The following is an 18,318-nucleotide window of genomic DNA, read 5'->3' as shown; positions in this document are numbered from 1 at the left end:
AAACAGAAAGTGAAAGATAATATTTATTTATTCACATTCCTAATGCTGCCCCCAGTCCCCCTGAAAAATACTTTTATCAGTCTCTCAGTAAGTCGTGACTCGAGAAGCAAGCAAAACGTCTCAGCTCAAACTCCTGTCAGCTTTATTCCACTCAGATGACTTTCCCTCCTCAGCCGCAATCTTGCACCAAACTAATAATAAATCGGTGAATAAATCAGGGAAAAACTATATTTTAGTAGGAGCATTGGTTTCTCTGGATGCTACAAGCTGTCTCCTAATTTTTTGTTTCCTCTATTAATGTTATAGTTAATTAAAAAGTACTTCAGAAACCGAACCAGTGAGTTTTTAGTTGTTCTGCTCTGTTGTGTAAATCTTTCCCATCACCTCGAAGGAGCCAGATTAAACTAGCCCAAACTAACCAACCAAATGCCACCGAGATTAAAATTTACACAAGCCCACACAATGCTTTTCTGGGCATGCTTTGGGAAGAGCCACCCTCCCGATGCTCAAACTATTCAACTGGAGCTGAGGCGCTGAGCTGTCAGAATCCGCTCGGATGAGGCTCGTGGGAACTGAATGTTCTAAGGTGTGTCATCAGAATGAATTTTTAAATAAATGTTTACTGGAGGGCAGTGATCAAGGGGAGGGGCATTGTGCAATGCAGATGCAAGTGATAGCTTTATCACCCAGAGGGTGAAGTTGTCTCTAGCTGGTCTGAGCACTCAGAGAGTGAGGCCACAATCCTTCCCCAAGTCAGTCAGTCCTGCCTAGAGATCCCTCGGCCCCAGGCTCTCAGGTATTGCTGGCTCCGCCTAATCCTTCCCAACTGAGATAAATCTGCCTCATTTATAACTAGGATTGTGGACTAGATAAAAAACTAACCAAACAACAAAGTCAAGATTATTTATTCTGAACTTAACACTTAGACTGGAGTTTTGGACAATAGAAAATCTTTAGAGTTGGGGGGGGCGTTGAGGGGGCTTTGGGTACGGTTCCAACAGGGGGCTATTGGCTTCCAGGACACTACAGAAGGGCTAATGAGAGGTACTCACCCAGGTGCCACTTCCGATGTGAGATGAGTGAGTAGATATGGCTCCCTCTGATCGTTCCTGAGCTAGAGGTGACATTTGAAATGCTAGGACTTGAACCCACAGCCTCAGGACTGCCAGGAAGCCCATAACTCCCAGTCTTTATAAAGTTTATTTTTAGCATTAAAATATTTTAAGGTTTCTTAGGTTTTGACATATCAAACCACACTGACCATGCTGTCGATAGAAATATCAAAATATAATTTTTTTTCTTTTTAACTAATTACATGCAACAGAGGCAGGAGTGTCTTTGAGTGCAGGCGCCCTTGGAGTATAAAGAGGGGTGTTAGATTCCCTGGAACTAGAGTTAGTGGTTGTGACCTGCGTGACCTGGGTGCTGGGAGTGTCTGAGCCATCTTGCCCAGTTCCGTCAAGGATCATGGAATCCATCTAGCATCAATAAAGATATATCTAAAAAAAAAAATTTTTTTTTTTATTTTTTGTTTTCTCGAGACAGGGTTTCTCTGTGTAGCCCTGGCTGTCCTGGAACTCACTCTGTAGACCAGGCTGGCCTCGAACTCAGTAAAAAAAAAAAAAAAAAGTTTCATTGGCTGGTGAGATGGCTAAGAGTGTAAGGGTAGTTGCAACCAAGTCTGATCAATCCCCAGAGCCTACAAAATGGAAGGAGAAAATACAGGTTGTTTTCTGACATGCAGGAGTGTACACACATACGCCTTCAATCCCAGTACTTGGGAGTCAGAGGCAGGCAGATCTTAGTTCAAGGCCAGCCTGGTCTACAGAGAGCTAGTTCCAGAACAGCCAGGCTACACAGACAAACTCTTAAAATTAAACAAATAAGTAGAAAAACTATTTCGCATAAGTAACATTCCTTAATTTTGTTTGTTTGTTTGAAGTGGACTGTCTTGAGAAAACTATAGGTTATCTATTGCTAGTTAGAAATTTTGCCAAGTTCAACAGTCTCTCTAAAGCAGTAATAAGCTGCCGGCCTCGCGAGCTACCACGAGGTTCGGTTGCGTCTGCCCGTCTTACGTTTTCTGTTTTCTTAGTGTTTACTTGCCCAGAAGAATGTAAAGAGACTAGTGAATAAGGGCACCTGATGATTTGGGAGAGATGGAGTTGGGTGCTCAGCACCCTTTTGACAGCCTAGCGCCACCTCCAGCTCCTGTTCCCGGGGTCTGTGTGATTTCTTCTGGCCTCTGGCTACCAAGCTTGCTTGTGACACACAGACATGTGCAGGCAAAAATACTAATACTCGTGCATTTTTATAAAGGATTTTAAAGATTTTTGTAGATTTAGGTTTTGATAAAGGTTTCAGTGCAGTATCCACACATTTCCTGTATATCTCTGGCCTCACCTCTCACCAGATCGGAGGTTGGTTTGGTACAGTTAGTGAATAACTTTTTCCTTTCTTCCTCTCCTTCATCTTACGCATCCCACAATGACCTCATCTTTGTGGTTGTCTTGTTTCAGCTTTCTGCATACTAGACTTGATGTGCACCATCATGTTTGCCCCATGGATCTATCTCAATTCATGTTTATTCATGGTTCATAGTTAACTCGGGAATTAGCATGATTTCTTATGCAGTAGTGGATAATAATGCTGTATGTTCTAGGAGTTTGGAACTGTACAATGAATGACCTGTGCTGATCATTTGATTAGATAGGATAGTTCACTGCCTTAAGAAAAACTGCTGCATCTTCCCCAATTTGTTCATACTCCCTACATAATATTAACTTATGGTGAATTTTAAATAGCATCAAAAACATTCAGTGCTATCAAAATCACTTTTGCAGCATTGTTGATACAGGGTTACCCTTGAAAAGCACTGAGGTAGGAAGAAACCTTTGTCCTTACATGAAATCCCCTGGCCTATTTAGCTTTTTAGGTTTTGAATTGGTGTTTTCCTGTGGCATTGGTTACCAGTAGATGTTTGAGTTTGTAGTTTCCAGGTCTGTGGCCATAGTTTCCTGTCAGCTTTCCATCCTCATTTACTGAGAGGCTTGTTTAAGTTTTCCTGGGCTTTGATATATAAAACCACGCTGACAACACTGTTGACAGAAATGTCAAAATATAATTTTTTTTCTTTTTAAGTAAGCATATGTAATCCGCCGGGCGGTGGTGGCGCATGCCTTTAATCCCAGCACTTGGGAGGCAGAGGCAGGCGGATTTCTGAGTTTGAGGCCAGCTTGGTCTACAGAGTGAGTTCCAGGACAGCCAGGGCTATACAAAGAAACCCTGTCTCAAAAAAATAAAAAATAAGCCGGGCGGTGGTGGCGCACGCCTTTAATCCCAGCACTTGGGAGGCAGAGGCAGGCGGATCTCTGAGTTCGAGGCCAGCCTGGTCTACAGAGTGAGTTCCAGGACAGCCAGGGCTAAACAGAGAAACCCTGTCTCAAAAAATATAAAAAAAATAAATAAATAAAAATAAAAATAAAAAATAAAAAATAAAAAACAAAACAAAACAAAGCACATGTGAGTAGAGGGGGCAGGAGTGCATTTGAGTGCAGGTGCCCGTGGAGTATAAAGAGAGGTGTTACAAGGTGGAAGGTGCCACATGGGCACTGGATACACTAGAGTCAAGTGGTAATAAAAATAAGGTCCCTGACAGCAAGATAGAAATACTGGCTATTCTGCAGAGGATGGAAACAGAGAGTATGGCGTTGGCAGAGGTGAAAGTGATCCTCAAACACATGGCCATCTGTGGAGTGATGGATAAACTGTAAACAGACTATTTCGTTGTCGAGGAGTAAGGAAAACAAGGCATGAGATGTCACTCTGGAGGATTCAGAGCCAAAAAGGTTGCGTGGCGTATGTTAAATGTGAGATAGTTCAGTTCTTCCTGAAAGCAGGCGCTGAGACCATGCTAAATGCACAAGATGGAAGCAGGGGATGACAGGCGCCCTCAGGCTGCTGCAGTTCTGATCCTGGTAGAATGGAACGGAGGTAGGAAGACTGAACACAGAGACTCTGAGATGGCTGTACGAATCTAGAAAAGGTAAGAGTAGAAAAGCTTAGGGAGCTCCGGAGCTTCGCAGTGACTTCCTGCGGAATGAGGGACTGCGGAGAAGAAAGACAGAGCCAGAATGCGGGGAAAATGAACACGTGGAGGGGAAAAGTCGGGTAGAGTCACCAGGGTCAGGAATATAATTTTCCTCAAGCACGGTAGCCCTGTGTGGAATTTTAGACCCCTCTTGGGTCCAAGAAGGAAAAATGTCCGCAGAATCAAGAGCGCCCCCTAGGGTGCTGCTTGCCGGGCATTCACTGTAAACAGGAAGAGTAAGGCTGAATTAGGCAAAAGTGAAGTTTGCAAAAAGTCAGCACTTCTGTCTAGGTGGTAAAAGTGGAGGTCACCCCTCAGAGGGAGCTTGCTGAGGTTGAATGGCGTTGATTCTGTCAGGCATCATTTACGATCTAGGAGCAAGAAAGAGAAATGAGGTCACTAAGTTCAGCTGAGGCTGAGGGCTGGAACCTTCAAGTGCCAGCGACTTCAAGGTCTGCCGGTCAGCTCAGGTCACTGGGTTTGGAAAAAGATGGAAAGGCTCATCCGCCTTGCGCCTAGAGGTTCAACGAGCAGCTTCATGGAACAGGGAGCCAGGGCACCAGCAGCGCGCCGATTCTAAAGGCAGAGGCTCTGAGGAAAGTAAGATCACAAGCCTATACACTGAGTGTCTCATTACTTCCGCGTGCCTTTGCTTTAGATCCCTTTGTACGATCTATTTATAAGTTATGGCCAGAGATGGTGGCTCATGCCTTTGATCTCAGTACTTGGGAGGCAGAAGCAGGTAGATTGTAGTAAGTCAAGGCTGGCCTGGTCTACATAGTGAGTTCCAGGACTGCCAGAGGTACATAATGAGATCCTGCCTCAAAGCCAAGACTAAAACCAAAACAAAACATTTATTTGTTAATTTAATTTATGTGTATGTGTACTTGGGGGTGTCCTTGGAGGCCAGAGATTTCCTAGAACTTGAGTGTGGGTAATGGGAATTGAGCACTGGTCCTTTCTAAGAGTAGCAGGTGCTCATAACCACTGAGCCATCCTTCTCTGTTCAGGCCTCTTTTGCTTATAATTCCCAGGATTTTGTTTGCCTGTTTGTTTTTCGAGACAGGGTTTCTCTGTATAGCTCTGGCTGTTCTGGAACTCACTCTGTAGACCAGGCTGGCCTCGAACTCAGAAATCTGCCTGCCTCTGCCTCCCAAGTGCTGGGATTAAAGGCATGCACCATCACTGCCCGGCCAGGATATTTTTATATCAGGGAGTGTAAGTATGGATTCTCAATGCTTACTATTAAACTCTGAAAAGATGAAATCTCTGAATCTAAAGTTATTGTAGGCACTGATAGAATTTTTCTAATAGTGTCAAGTTTCCATTTATAAATGTCTTCTCAAAACTTTTGCTTATAGGAATATAGTTGAGCCATTTAGGAAAACAATTTTTGTAGTAATCTACTACGGATTCTGTGACGGGGAAGTTACTAGTCATGCAGAACTACCTGTGTGTGAGACCTTAGGTGATCTTCAGTGTAACACAACTCTTCTTAATCCACCATGGTCCTGTCTGCAGAGAGATCACAATTCATTACTTGGTGAGATTATAAATGAAGCCACAGATCTCTCCATAGACCGTTCCTTTGATCTATAAAAAGTTGTCATCTGTCTTTCCCTTAGGCAGGGCAAGCTGTTTGAGTTAAGCTCTTAGAACATACACTTCCCCCTGTGCTCTTGCTCTGCAGGGCATAACAGCATGCCCTGGGCAGAAAAGAGGAGAAACAAACCCCACAGACTTTCATTTCAACCTAACCATCTGGCCTGAGTATGAATCCGTGGGTCATCTGGTGTTCTAGATAAATATTGTGAGCTGCAGTGTTTCTCTTTTTTTTTTTTTTTTTTAAACAGTAAAATGGGAAAGCCTTGACAAGGCCTCCTCAAGAAAGGAGAGATCTGGGTCTGAGGAACAAAGCAACAGATACGACCTCCCTCCAGCTTCTCTCCGCCACGCCACTGTGGCTGCTGTTCTGTTGATCTTGAAGCCGTGTGTCTTTCAGTTGAGCAGGGTCCACTGCAGAGGACTCTGTCCTGTGAAGGAAGGAGCCATCAGGACACAGAGGAGACAAGTCTCAACTCCTTTAGATAGATGGTGGTGGTGATTTGAGGAGTGGCTTGCTCATTGGAATTTGGTCTGACCAATTCCGGGAGAAGGGAAGAAAGCTGGGATAGGGTAAAAGGAGGTCAGGACTACGTGTTGCTCCTATTGCCCTGGCCACCTAGTAACTGAGTTTTATTTCAGTTGTCAACCCAACACTGTCTAGAATCACCCGAGAACAAACTGTCTAAGAGGGGAATAGGAGGGCTCGGGGCAGAGGTCATCTTGATGACGTTAACTGGAAGTTGAAAGGTCAACCGATGATTGGCAAATGGGCAGGGAGCCCTGTACCATTGAAGAATTGCTCTCTGTTCCTGACTGTTGATGTAAGGAGATTAGCTGCTCCAAGTCTCCAGTGCCTTGACTTCCCTGCAGTGGCTGTGGCTGGAATTATGAGCCAGATTTACTCATCTTCCTAAAGCTGCACTTAAAATTCAGGGTATTTTTTTTCTTACCAATGTAGCAAGAAATGAGACTAAGACAGTGATTCATTGCCAGTAGCTAAGGGTCTTCCATCAGTTTCCGTTACACAGTGGACAGAGAATCTGGTTTGGTTTGGTTTCCTTTAATGAAAAAAAAGTCTATGATTGAACAGTAGTTGATCACAAAATCCTCCTCTTCCGAGGGAGGAAACTTGACACCAATTAGGTACCTGGACTGGTGAATGAACACCAAGAGGTTATGGGTAAGATTTAAAAAAAAAAAGTATTGTAAATGACTAGGTGATGTGAAAGAAAGGCTAAGTTTTAGGCAGAATTTGAATCTGGCTTTTACTCAGAAAATCATAACATAAACTATCTCTTATAAAATATCAATCGTGGTTGACACCTGCCGCCTACTTCCTCTTCTCCCTCCCCCATGGTTGCCACATAGCTCTGAAGCCAGGGATATGCATGCTGGCAAGAAAAATCTGCCAAGACAATTTCACCCTTGCAGTCTGTCCCCAGCTTTTCCCTTCAGCCTCTGGCAAAGAAAGACCTTTCTCCAACTGGTGGCATTGGCTGGGCAAACGCAAATATGAGCATGTTGGTTTTCAGTCCTGGTGACTTTCTTGGAGATTTTCTTAGTGCCTGGCCAAGTGTAGGAGGGTGACAAATCGGGGGTCAGGGGGAGGCTGTGACACTGCTTACTGTGTTCTCTGTGCAGATGCTGCTGGTGTCATTCAGAGAGCGCCGCACCCATCTATCTACCTTCCAACTGCATCCCGGAAATGATGTCCTCACTTAATTGTTATCATAAGTAACATGAGTGCATTGTCCAAAACCCAGAACGCACAATATTTTCAAGGGAAAGCGAGATTCAGCTCTCCCTCTGATCTCAGCTCTCTGTGAATCATCTCAGAGATGTTCTATGTGCAAACAAGTGTATGTTTATTTTTCATTGCTATTACATTTATCTATTTTGTGTGTGTGTGTGTGTGTGTGTGTGTGTGTCTGTGTGTGAATGTGTATGAAGGCTAGTTGGTTCTTTCCTTCCATGGGGGTCCCAGGGATTGAATTCAAGCAGGCTTGCCAGCAAGCACCTTTGCTGGCTCAGCCATTTTACCAGCCCAGTTGTTTTGTTTCCTTGAGACTTTGGCTAGTTCCAGTTGGCCTTGGAAGCAGAGTAGGGCAATCTTCCTGGCTCAGCTTAAGTGCTAGGACTATAATATAGGCAGGTACTACCCCATCTATCTTGTATTTGTTCTTTACAAATATAGACTAAACATTTAGGGTGTAGTTTGGGGGTAGAGCGCTTGCTTAGCACACACAAGGATGTTGTTTAATCCCTCATACCTCAAAAAAAGAAAAAAGAAAGAGAAAAGAAAGAAAAAGAGAAAGAGAGAAAGAAGAAGAAAGGAAGAAAAGAAGGAAGGAAAGAAGGAAGAAAAAGGAATAGCATTATGTGAACAGTGTGTTTTAACACTGTAGGACTACAGGAATGTTATCTGCAGATTAGGGGGTTACAGTGAGTCATGAATGCGTATTCCTATACAATTAAAGATCAAAATAAAGGGTTTTGTCGTGTGTTACAGATGGAGAGCATGCGTTCAAGTAGGCCTGTGCTTTGGCGCAATACACATCTTAACTCAGGCAGCTTGTCTGTCCATTTCAGGGTGTTTCTTGTACAGATTCATTCATCTGAGAAATCTTAATAGCCACAGTAATGTGCCAGGGGTTTAAGACCTATGCTGTTATAAAACATTTGTTTGAACTAGGTGTGTAGGCACACCTTTAATCCCAGCACCTGAAGGCGGAAACGGGCATATCTGTGAATGTGAGGCCATTCTTGCTGGTCTAAAACAGCAAGAGTTCCAGGTTAGTCAGAGCTTCCTAGTGAGACCCTGTCTCAAAACGAAAAGATTTATTTGGTGCAAGTTTCTGGATATTTTAGGCACCCATGGCAAGGAAACGTCTCTAAGAAAGTCTTTGTCCTGTGGAGTTACATAAGGGGGAAGGAGGTGTGCTCAATGAATTCCAAGAAGATGAAATGCAGTCCCTTCCCCACCTGGAGACTCAGAAGACCAGAGCCCAGAGGGCACTGAACTCTGTTCTTTGTCCATTAGGACCAGGCCATTATGTAATGCTCTGAGGCAAGGGAATAAACAGGTCAGAAGCAGGTGTTTGTTCCACAGGGAAAGAACTAGCTGCTCAGATGTGAAAAAGATCACCTAAGCCGCTGCACGGTTGGAAGTACACAATCGGGTGTGCGGTGTCCAGCAGCCCTGCAGGGCCGAAGGCATCTAAAAAAAAAAAAAAAAAACCACGGCAGCTTGTCTCCAACTGGTTCTTTCTGGTTTTGTGAGAACAGAATCTCACTGTGCAGCTCAGGCTGGCCTCTGACTCAACTAGGTATCCTAAATTATCCTCAGACTCATGGTAATCCTTCTGTCTCAGTCTCCCAAATGCCAGCAGTAAGGGTATGAAGCACTGTGCCTGGCCTCCTGGTGTTTAATGGCTATTTCCTCCCTGGTTCTGTCTTAATTTCTTTCCTAGCTATTTAATTGTACTTTCCAAGGCAGATGAGAAATGAAGAAGGGGCATTGCATTCTTCCTGTGGGAATTTTACTTGGATTTGATTGTGGTCCAGATTTTAGACTTGGAGGCCTGGTTCCACCCAGCTCCATTTCAACTGGCCTGGACTGAGGATATACGTCGCTGACTATGTGTCTATGAACTTTCCCCTTTTCTCTCCTTTCCTGTCCTTCACTTGCTATGTGGACATGTCAAGATAGTGTCTAACCCTGGGATCCTAAGGACACTGGTTTGACCCTTCTGCATATGCACCCAAGTGACTTTTTATGAATTGCTATGAGACATAAGAGCAGTGAGAAGACATCTGAAACATTGTACACACCAAGCTCTGCATTTGGAGAGCAGCTTTTCTCCTGTGTGGGCGAGGAAGCCTGAGGGCTTAGATTTTTATCGTAGCAGTGTTCGGGCTTCTTGCTGGGGAGTTCAGGTGTGATCAGCAGCGGCGGCTGGGAGGGTGGGAACGACCCCTCACAGCATTCACACTTTAGGAAGCATGACCAAGAACGTGCTGTCTTAGTTTTGTTTCCAGATGCTGTGATAAAGACTAGAAGACTTTAAGGGAGAGGGATCTATTCGCCTCACAATTCTCAGCCACATTCTGTCATTGTGCAGAAGTCAAGGCAGCAGGAGCTTGAAGATGCTCAGTCACATTAGCAGTAGTCAAGAGCGGAGAGCTGGGAATCAGTGCAGGCGTCATTAATAATACCCTGTGATGGGGATAGAACCCAGCATTGCTGTATGACTGAGCTATAACGCCAGTCATTTCCTTTTTGAGACAGGGTCTTGCCCTGTAGCCTTGGTTGGCCTCAAACTTAAGAACCTACTGCCTCTGCCTTCTGAGAGCTGTTAATCACAAGCCACACCATGGCTGGCTGTCCACACTCACCAGGGTACAAGTGATGTGTAGGGCAAAGCTCATTCTGTTACTTCCCTTTGTGTTCAACTGAAAGTAAGAGAGCATGTCTAAGTTAGGGTTTTACTGCTGTGAACAGACACCATGACCAAGGCAACTCTTATAAGGATAACATCTAGTTGGGGCTGGCTTATAGGTTCAGAGGTTCAGTCCATTATCATCAAGGTGGGAGCTTGGCAGTGTTTAGTCAGGCATGGTGCAGCAGGAGCTGAGAGTTCTACATCTTCATCTGAAGGCTGCTGGCAGAATACTGGCTTCCAGGCAGTTAGGATGAGGGTCTTAGAGTCCATGCCCACAGTGACACTTACTGTTACAGGGCTATACCTTCTAGTAGTGCCACTCCCTGGGCCAAGCATACACAAACCATCTGTAGAGCATAAGTACAATGGGGAAGAATTCATATTGACCCTAGCTAGATAGGATGTTCAGAATCAATGTGAACATAATGAGTTTGGCTTTTCCTGTGGGTAGCTGGGAGGATGCAGAAGAAAGAGATGGGAACTATACTCTAACAACTAGAGGTAGATGTTCCCCATCAGTATATCAAAGGTTTTGTTTTCTTGTACAAGAACAATTCAGGCTCCTTTACTATTCTAGTTAAGAGTCCCGAGTCTCCAAAATTGTCAGGATCTCCCATGGTAGGTAGCATCACGCTTTCTCACTTGAATGTCACATGAGGGTTTTGTTTGTTTGTTTGTTTGTTTGTTTGTTTTGAGATGAACCTTGCTATGCAGTTCTGGCTGGCCTAGAACTTGCTCTGCAGACCAGGCTGCCCTTGAATTTAGGGAGATCTGCCTGTCTCTGCTTCCTGATTGCTGGGATTAAAGGCATGCACCATCAACTCCCAACTAAAAAGAATTTTCATGCTTCTGAGTATAATGACTCTGTTCTTCATTTATGCTGAATTGCCTTTTTAAAGTCAAACATTATAATTTTCTCCACATGCCTTCTGCTCTTTTTCAAGTGCCAGGTACCATCTTAGTTCCTATGTTCCATTTGTCAATGAAAAGACAGCCCTACCTCTTATCCCCTGTAAGACTGTCATTGGATTTAGTCTCTTAACTGGTCTTGTCGGGTCTACTTGAGCTGCTACTTATTTGAGAATGAGGGTGTTGTCTTCTTCCAGGGATCCTAGACTACTGTCCTTGGGGAAACGGGCCCACCTGCCTTATACTGCTCCTTGGGAGGGTCCTGCATTGCGGATCTATAATAAAAGCTGTCTTTTGTATCATTGGGAATGAGAACACACAACCAGGGCCATCATCACAGGACTAGAAAACTGAAAACCTTATGAGAAAAGAAAATGAAGGTAAAAAGAGAAAATAACTGCTGGTCTGATAGTAAAATCCAAACAGCACAGCTGTAGTGATAACTTTGGAATTCTGATTTCTTTAAAAACATAGGAATATTATAAAAATGTGCTTTTATTTTAATCCCAGGTGTGGGGATGTGGGGAAGCTTTGGACTGTCCCACTGCAGCTGACTACGATTTGCCTCATGCTCTAGCAGAGGCATGGTTTAGCCAGCTGCAGATAATCTCTGCAGTTGTGTGAAGTTTGGAATTCTGGGAACTTTTCAGAGGGTATATAAATGCTAGGGCCCTGGGAGGTGAGGTTAATGGTTATTGTTATTCATGGGGATTGGTTGCAGTTTGTTAACAGTAGTGCTCAAACAAGAAACGAAAAGAAAGAAATTAGATTCAAAGCATTCTCTCTCTCTCTCTCTCTTTCTCTATCTCTCTCTCTCCTATCCCTCTTTCTCTTCTATGTAGTGATAGGATCTGGAATCAAGGAGAGGGATAAAGAGTGGGAAAAAAAAGAATCTCTCTGTCCCCTCTATCCTTTCTCTCCTAGATAGGGAGTGAAATCGGGGTGGGGGGTGAAGGGTAGGGAAAAGGAGAACCCACAAAGTAGCTAAGACCAGCTACCCAGAGCGGAGCTCCTTCCAGGAAGAGGTCGATGGTTGATTGCAGTTCAGCAGTCTTCTTGAGTTCTACATTGAATCCCAAAGCTCTTGTCACTATCCTGACCTGCTTGTGACTCTGAATCTGAGTTTTAAAACACATTTCTGGGGACAGCAAGATGGCCTAGTAAGCACCCTTGTGCCCTAGGTTTACTCCCAAGAACCCCTGTAAAGAGAGAGAACTGAGTTCATAAAAATTTCTTCTAACCTCCATTCATGTGCTGTAGCATACACACACACACACACACACACACACACACACACACACACACACATGCGCGCGCACATATGCACACCACAAGTGCATTTTTCAGATAATTTGACTAAACGGGAAATGTGGGTCCATAATTGTGGATATTGGCCCAGTAGCCATTTTCCCATCTGTGAGGCTTGCGTGTCCTCACAGAGAAGCCCTGCTCCATCAGTGTTGGCGGTCTGAGTAACTGTGAGGCCTAGAAGGTTTCCTGAGATCGAAACCACACTCACTGGTCACATTTGAAACCATTCTTTTTTTTTTTAATTAATTTATTTATTTTATGCATATGAGTACACTGTAGCTGTACAGATAGTTGTGAGACACCATGTGGTTGCTGGGATTTGAACTCAGGACCTTTAGAAGAGCAGTCAGTGTTCTTAACCTCTGAGCCATCTCTCCAGCCCCAGAAACTGTTTCTTTGTTGCAGTTCTTTCAAGACTCTCCTGAGAAAACTGAAATGGAGGGCTTTGCCCAGGTCTTTGCTGAATGTGTCAAAACCTAATTCACCAGGGGAAACCTGGAGGGATCTCCTGTGGCCAGCGTCTGGTGTATGAGTGCAGGTGTATGCATGCCAGGGCACATGTGTGATGGTCAAGGACACCTTTCACAAATCAGTTCCCTCCTTCCACCGTGGGTTCTGGGGATCAAACTCAGGTCTTCAGGCTTGTGTGAGAAGCACGTTTGCCTGGTTATTTCTAAACAAGTCAATTAACATTATGTTATTTTTTCCAGACATGGAGCCAGTTAGAATTGAATTGGTTATCTCAGTTCAGCCATTTGTGGGTCATAAGTTCAAGAATCTCCTGCGTCCCTAATATTGACTGTGAGAATGAACGAGCAATGCTCAGGGCTTTCTTCTTGTTTATTTGTCTTGACACAGGGTCTTTTATGTAGTCTTGGTTGTGCTGGAACTTACTACATAGACCAGACTGGCCCCAAACACAGAGCTCCTCCTGCCTCTGCCTCCAGGATGCTGGAATTAAAGTTATATGCCCTTATGCTAGAGACAGGGCAGACTTTGGGCTGAATAGTTGACTGTGACATTTGTCCAAGTCACCCTTGGTGGTGTGCTAAAGTCCTGTGCCTCTGCATTGATTGGATTGTTCTTGGTTTTGGTCTTCTTTTCTTTTGATACAAAGTCTTACTGTGCAGCCTACATTAGCTTCCAACTCTGAAGCTCTTGCCTTAGCCTCCCCATGTGTGCTACTATGCCTGGCTTTTGGTTTCTAATACATTTAGGAACATAGTGGCAACTAGAAGTAGAGCCAAAAGATGAACCCCTTTAGACCATCTGGGCTGATTGGTGGTAGACTCCTCATATTGTATGAATTTGGGGAGATGGGGGGCTCTGGAAAGTGAGACCTGGAGCCACCCTGTGGCTATGGTTTCAGTGTCCAGAGGGACAGCTGTCCTACAGCCTCTCTAGAAAATGTCTGTGCAGATGCCTGTATTGATCAGCTAAGGTTGCCGAAGTGTCCTACTACAATCTAGATGACTCAAGCAAAAGGCATTTGTTCTCCTAGGCTGAGTTCAAATTCAAGGTGCTGACAGGTTGGTTCCATCTTGGAGCTCTGAGGAAGAATCTCTCCCATCCCTCTCTGCCTTCTGGTCCTTGAGGGCATTCCGTGGCTTGTAGATACATCATTATGGTCTATGCATAATATGACGTTCTTGTTGAGTGAATGTCAAAGGTGCCCAAATTCTCATGTTCTTGTAAAACCACATTATTAGATGAAAATTATCGAGTTGACCTTGTTTTAATTGTATATCTATCTGTGAAGTCTCAGTATCCAAGCAAAGTCGCATTCAAAGATACCAAGGATTCTGACTGGCGATGTATTGTTTTAGGAGACACAATCCACTTGACATTACTCCTTTTTCCCATGTCCCTCCTGGACTCTGGTGCTAAACTGGAGACCACAATCTTCTCTCTGTTGACTCTCCACACCCTATATAGAACAATCTCTCCATAATACAGAGTCTCTCCCAATAGAAAATACTCCATAGCATCTAAGAGCTAAGCTCTTGATTTGACCAGCAAATCCTGTCGGACTGTTCTCATTTCAGAGCTGGACCGTTGTCTGGATGGCGCAGTGTGGATCAGGGGCCTGTCCATCTTGCACAGGATCTTAATTGAAGCTTGGCTGGCCTGCCAGGAACTGCTGCTAATTAATCTCCCCTCCTACTGAGCTTTTGAGTCATTCTGTTCCTAGGATTATTTGGGAGGTGATTGGATCTCCTGCATTCAAGAATTCTCTAATTCCTTACTAACTAGGTCCCTTTATGGGAACACTAGCTGAGAGTTCATGTGAGTCTTTTATTATGATTGTTACTTTATGTTGTTGGATACTAGGTTTTTGTGTTTTGTTTTGTTTTGTTTTTTAATAGCTCTTTAAATGACAAGGAAAATAACCAGTTTAATAGAACAATTATAAACAAAATTTAAGCTATGTATTACATGAGTCCTTGCCTGTCTCTAGAGACTGAAAAGACAACTGAAAGAAAAGAAGAGAGAAAGAAAGAGAGAGAGAGAGAAAGGAGCAAGAGAAGTGACCCAGTACTTAGGAGCACTTACTGCTATTTTATTTTATTTTATTTATTTATTTATTTAATATATGTGAGTACACTACCACTGTCTTCAGACACACCAGAAGAAGGCATGGGGTCCCATTTCAGATGGAGGAAATAAGGCATAAATGTGACTGCTTGAGTTGGTTGAACAAAGAGGCTGAGCGTGATGGTGTAAACCTTTAGTCCCAGCACTGGGGAGGTAGGTGGATGGTCTACATACTGAGTTCCAAGCCAGTGGAGGCTACATAGTGAGATGTTGTCTCAGAGAGACAGAGAACTGAATGGAGGACGGGATAAGGGGAAAAAGGGAAAAAGAGAGAGGGGGGGGAGAGAGCTGAATGAAGAAGAGTTAAAAATCATGAGTATCGGGGAATGGCTCAGTGGGTAAAGTGCCCGTCACAGAGCATGACGACCTGTGTTTGATCCCTAGCACCCACATAAAAGCTAAGCATGATCGAGCATGTCCCAGAGGCTGAGACACACAGATCTCTTGGGCTTGTTGCCCAGGAAGTTTAGCTGAATCAGTGAGCTCTGGGTTCAGTAAGAGACTCTCTCAAAAATAAATTGGAGCATGATCAAGGAAAGTATCAATCTCTTGCTTTTGTGCACCTATATACGCATGTGCACACATACATGTGCACATACTACACAGATGGAAAAACGATGAGGGACTAATATTGAGGAATCTGTGGGCCCTTCTACCAGGTTTCCCTGTGCAGTATTATTTGCTGATGGTTGGATGGAGGACTATATTTTTCTATATATCTGTTCTCCTGATACAAATACTCAAACAACAAGAGGCTTTTGTAACATAAGTGGAGCTCCTTGCTGGGGCATTTTCTCTAGTAACCTGTCTCTTTTCCCCCACAATCAGGTGAGAATGAAATCCTTGAAACCCTGCATGCCATTGCAAGCAAGAACCAGATCTGGAGATCGTATATTGGCATGGGCTATTATAACTGCTCGGTGCCCCAGACCATTTTGCGAAACTTACTGGAGAATTCTGGATGGTAAAGTATCAGGAATACTAGATCTGTGTTCCCCGTGTGTCCCATGGGTCACACACTGACACCTGCCTTCTGCTACCCTCGGAACTCCAGGAACCCACCTGGTTTCTGATTGGGAAATTTCTTCCGGTGTTGAAATAGATTCTTTCCCCTTCATTTGCATAAAGTCCAGATCGGGTGATCTCTTCCTGAATCAACCTGGATCTCTGTGCTGCTTTTGGACAAGGCTTCATTCCTCTTTGGGAGAGACCCTGCGGCATTTTAGGCTGTGTCCGAACTTAGTCAATATTGCATCTCAGACTTTTGTCTTTTGCCAGGGTTTTTAAAGTGTCAATACTCATATCCCACTCATCTCCGCATTTCTTGGTCCAGAGTGGGCAGAAGCGAAGTCATGGTGTCAGAAGAATGAAGGCCGTAACATCAGCTTTATTGCTGCCATTTTACTGAGAATGTGGACATGTGTGTTGTGGACGGGCCTGTGCTTTGCGTGGCCAGCTTCTTATTCCCATCACCCCTTGCCAATCAGATAACTCTTTCCTGCTCCTGGCGGCGGGGAAGTTATATGTGTCAGAGGACGACTTTCAGGAGTCAGTCCTCTTCTGCCATGGGGTCTGGGGAACTCAGATTGTCAGGTTTTCCCTGCAGGGCTATCCCGCTGGTCTTGTCCCGTCTTCACAGGAACCAGATCTGTGGGCACCTCCATGCCTGCTCTCTACCCACGTGGGAGTTTCCACAGCTATGTACTCTACCTCCTTTTTACTAAGAGAACAGGGAAGCAAGCCCAGCCACAGAGAGTGTTTCAGTTTTTCAGTGTATGAGTGTGCTTGCCAATGTGTTTGGTTAGCTGAGGGCTTGTTTTCCACTGTGGCTCTGGTAAAAGTTTGCATGGTAAACTCTAAGGTTGATTTCAAAAGCAAATAGCCTTTCTCCATCCCCCGCCCCTTCAAAAGCCTGTCGATGCCCATGAATGGGCTACAGCATTCTCTGCCTGAGCTCTGGCCTGTGGCCTTTGCTCTTAGTGACCATACAGAATGTCTGCCATATTTCTCTCTGGCTGTGAGCGAGTATGCTAATTAATTTGGGGGCAGCCAGTGTTTTGAGAGGGAGACAATACCCTGTTTTTCAGCCTCCGGCTTTGGGCGCATTTTAAATATTGTTGTTTTGCATTCTTATCCAAAAGCTGGTCAGAACCCCAGAGCGACGATACTGCACCCCGTTCATGCTGATAGAGGGCTGTGAACACATGGGTGGTACACTTCACATTACACTTCTGAATGGTTTCCATAGCGATGGAGCCAACAAATTCCGGTGACGTGAGGTGAAAATAAATGGGTCACATAGACTCGAAAGAATACAAACATTTGGGCTCCTAAAAGAAACTGCCCACTGGATCAAGAACTCGTTTCATGGGGTCCACTGTCCCAAAGTATCAATTGCTGAGGACATCGATAACTAATATCAACACCTGCATTTGCCTTGTGGCTTTCTGGCGTTTGTAATCTGGGCAGTAAGATTAAAATGAGCTTTTTATAAGTTCTATGACCCCTTCTGAAAGCCCCCTACTTTTTCCCTGATTCTAAAAGAAAATCATAACCCAGATAACAGAGGAAACTAGCTATTTAGGAGTAAAAGCCAATGTCATGTTGAATGTATTACCAATAACCTACTGCAGAACTATAAGCCTTTTTAGATATGTAGATGCTTTTTTTTAAAGGTTTATTTATTTATTACATGTAAGTACACTGTAGCTGTCTTCAGACACCCCAGAAGAGGGCCTCAAATCTCATTATGGATGGTTGTGAGCCACCATGTGGTTGCTGGGATTTGAACCCTTTGGAAGAGCAGTCAGTGCTCTTAACCGCTGAGCCATCTCTCCAGCCCCAGATCCTTTTAAAATACATATGATAGAGTGCATCTAGAAAAAGAAAGCATTTGAATTAATGTCAATGAAGACACATCCATGGATCACACATCTTTCCCTCTTTTAATCCCTCTTGGTACCTGATATTGAAATCATGTATTCACACCACTGAGGAACACCTGCAGTTCCTCAGGCAAATGGCTTTAAACACTTTTCCTCCCTCCTCGACTGAGGCAAACTTCTGTGTGTATGACAGTAGCCCTTTCATGGCAACTTTGAAAACTTTTAAAAAAAATACTTTAAAAAATGTTTTAATTGTATGTGTATGGGTGTTTACCCATATGTACCTCTCTGCTCCACATATATGTCTGGTGCCCAGAGAAGCCAGAAGAGGGCATAAAGTCTCTCTGGAACTGGAGTTAAGATGGATGTGGCCACCAGATGGATGTGGGGAAATGAGCCCTGGTCCTCTGGAAAAGCAGAGGTGCTCTTAACTGCTGAACCACCTCCCCAGCCACTCTTTGATAGCTTTTTTTTTTTTTTA

The 18,318-nt window shown here is 44.1% G+C and overlaps 1 protein-coding gene across 1 annotated transcript in view; it reads left to right on the top strand.

Annotated features, from left to right (window-relative positions):
- The window catches only part of Gldc (glycine decarboxylase), an 83,749-nt gene that overhangs the window by 4,521 nt on the left and 60,910 nt on the right, over nt 1–18,318 (top strand). Inside the window, exon 3 of the mRNA XM_031390077.1 lies at nt 15,781–15,916. Coding sequence (XP_031245937.1) covers nt 15,781–15,916 — 136 coding nt within the window. The remainder of the gene's footprint in view (nt 1–15,780; nt 15,917–18,318) is intronic.

The sequence above is a fragment of the Mastomys coucha genome, unplaced genomic scaffold, assembly GCF_008632895.1.
Source record: "Mastomys coucha isolate ucsf_1 unplaced genomic scaffold, UCSF_Mcou_1 pScaffold21, whole genome shotgun sequence".
NCBI lineage: Eukaryota > Metazoa > Chordata > Mammalia > Rodentia > Muridae > Mastomys > Mastomys coucha.
The sequence above is the reverse complement of the archived record's forward strand: the minus strand, read 5'-3'. Positions and strand labels throughout refer to the sequence as shown.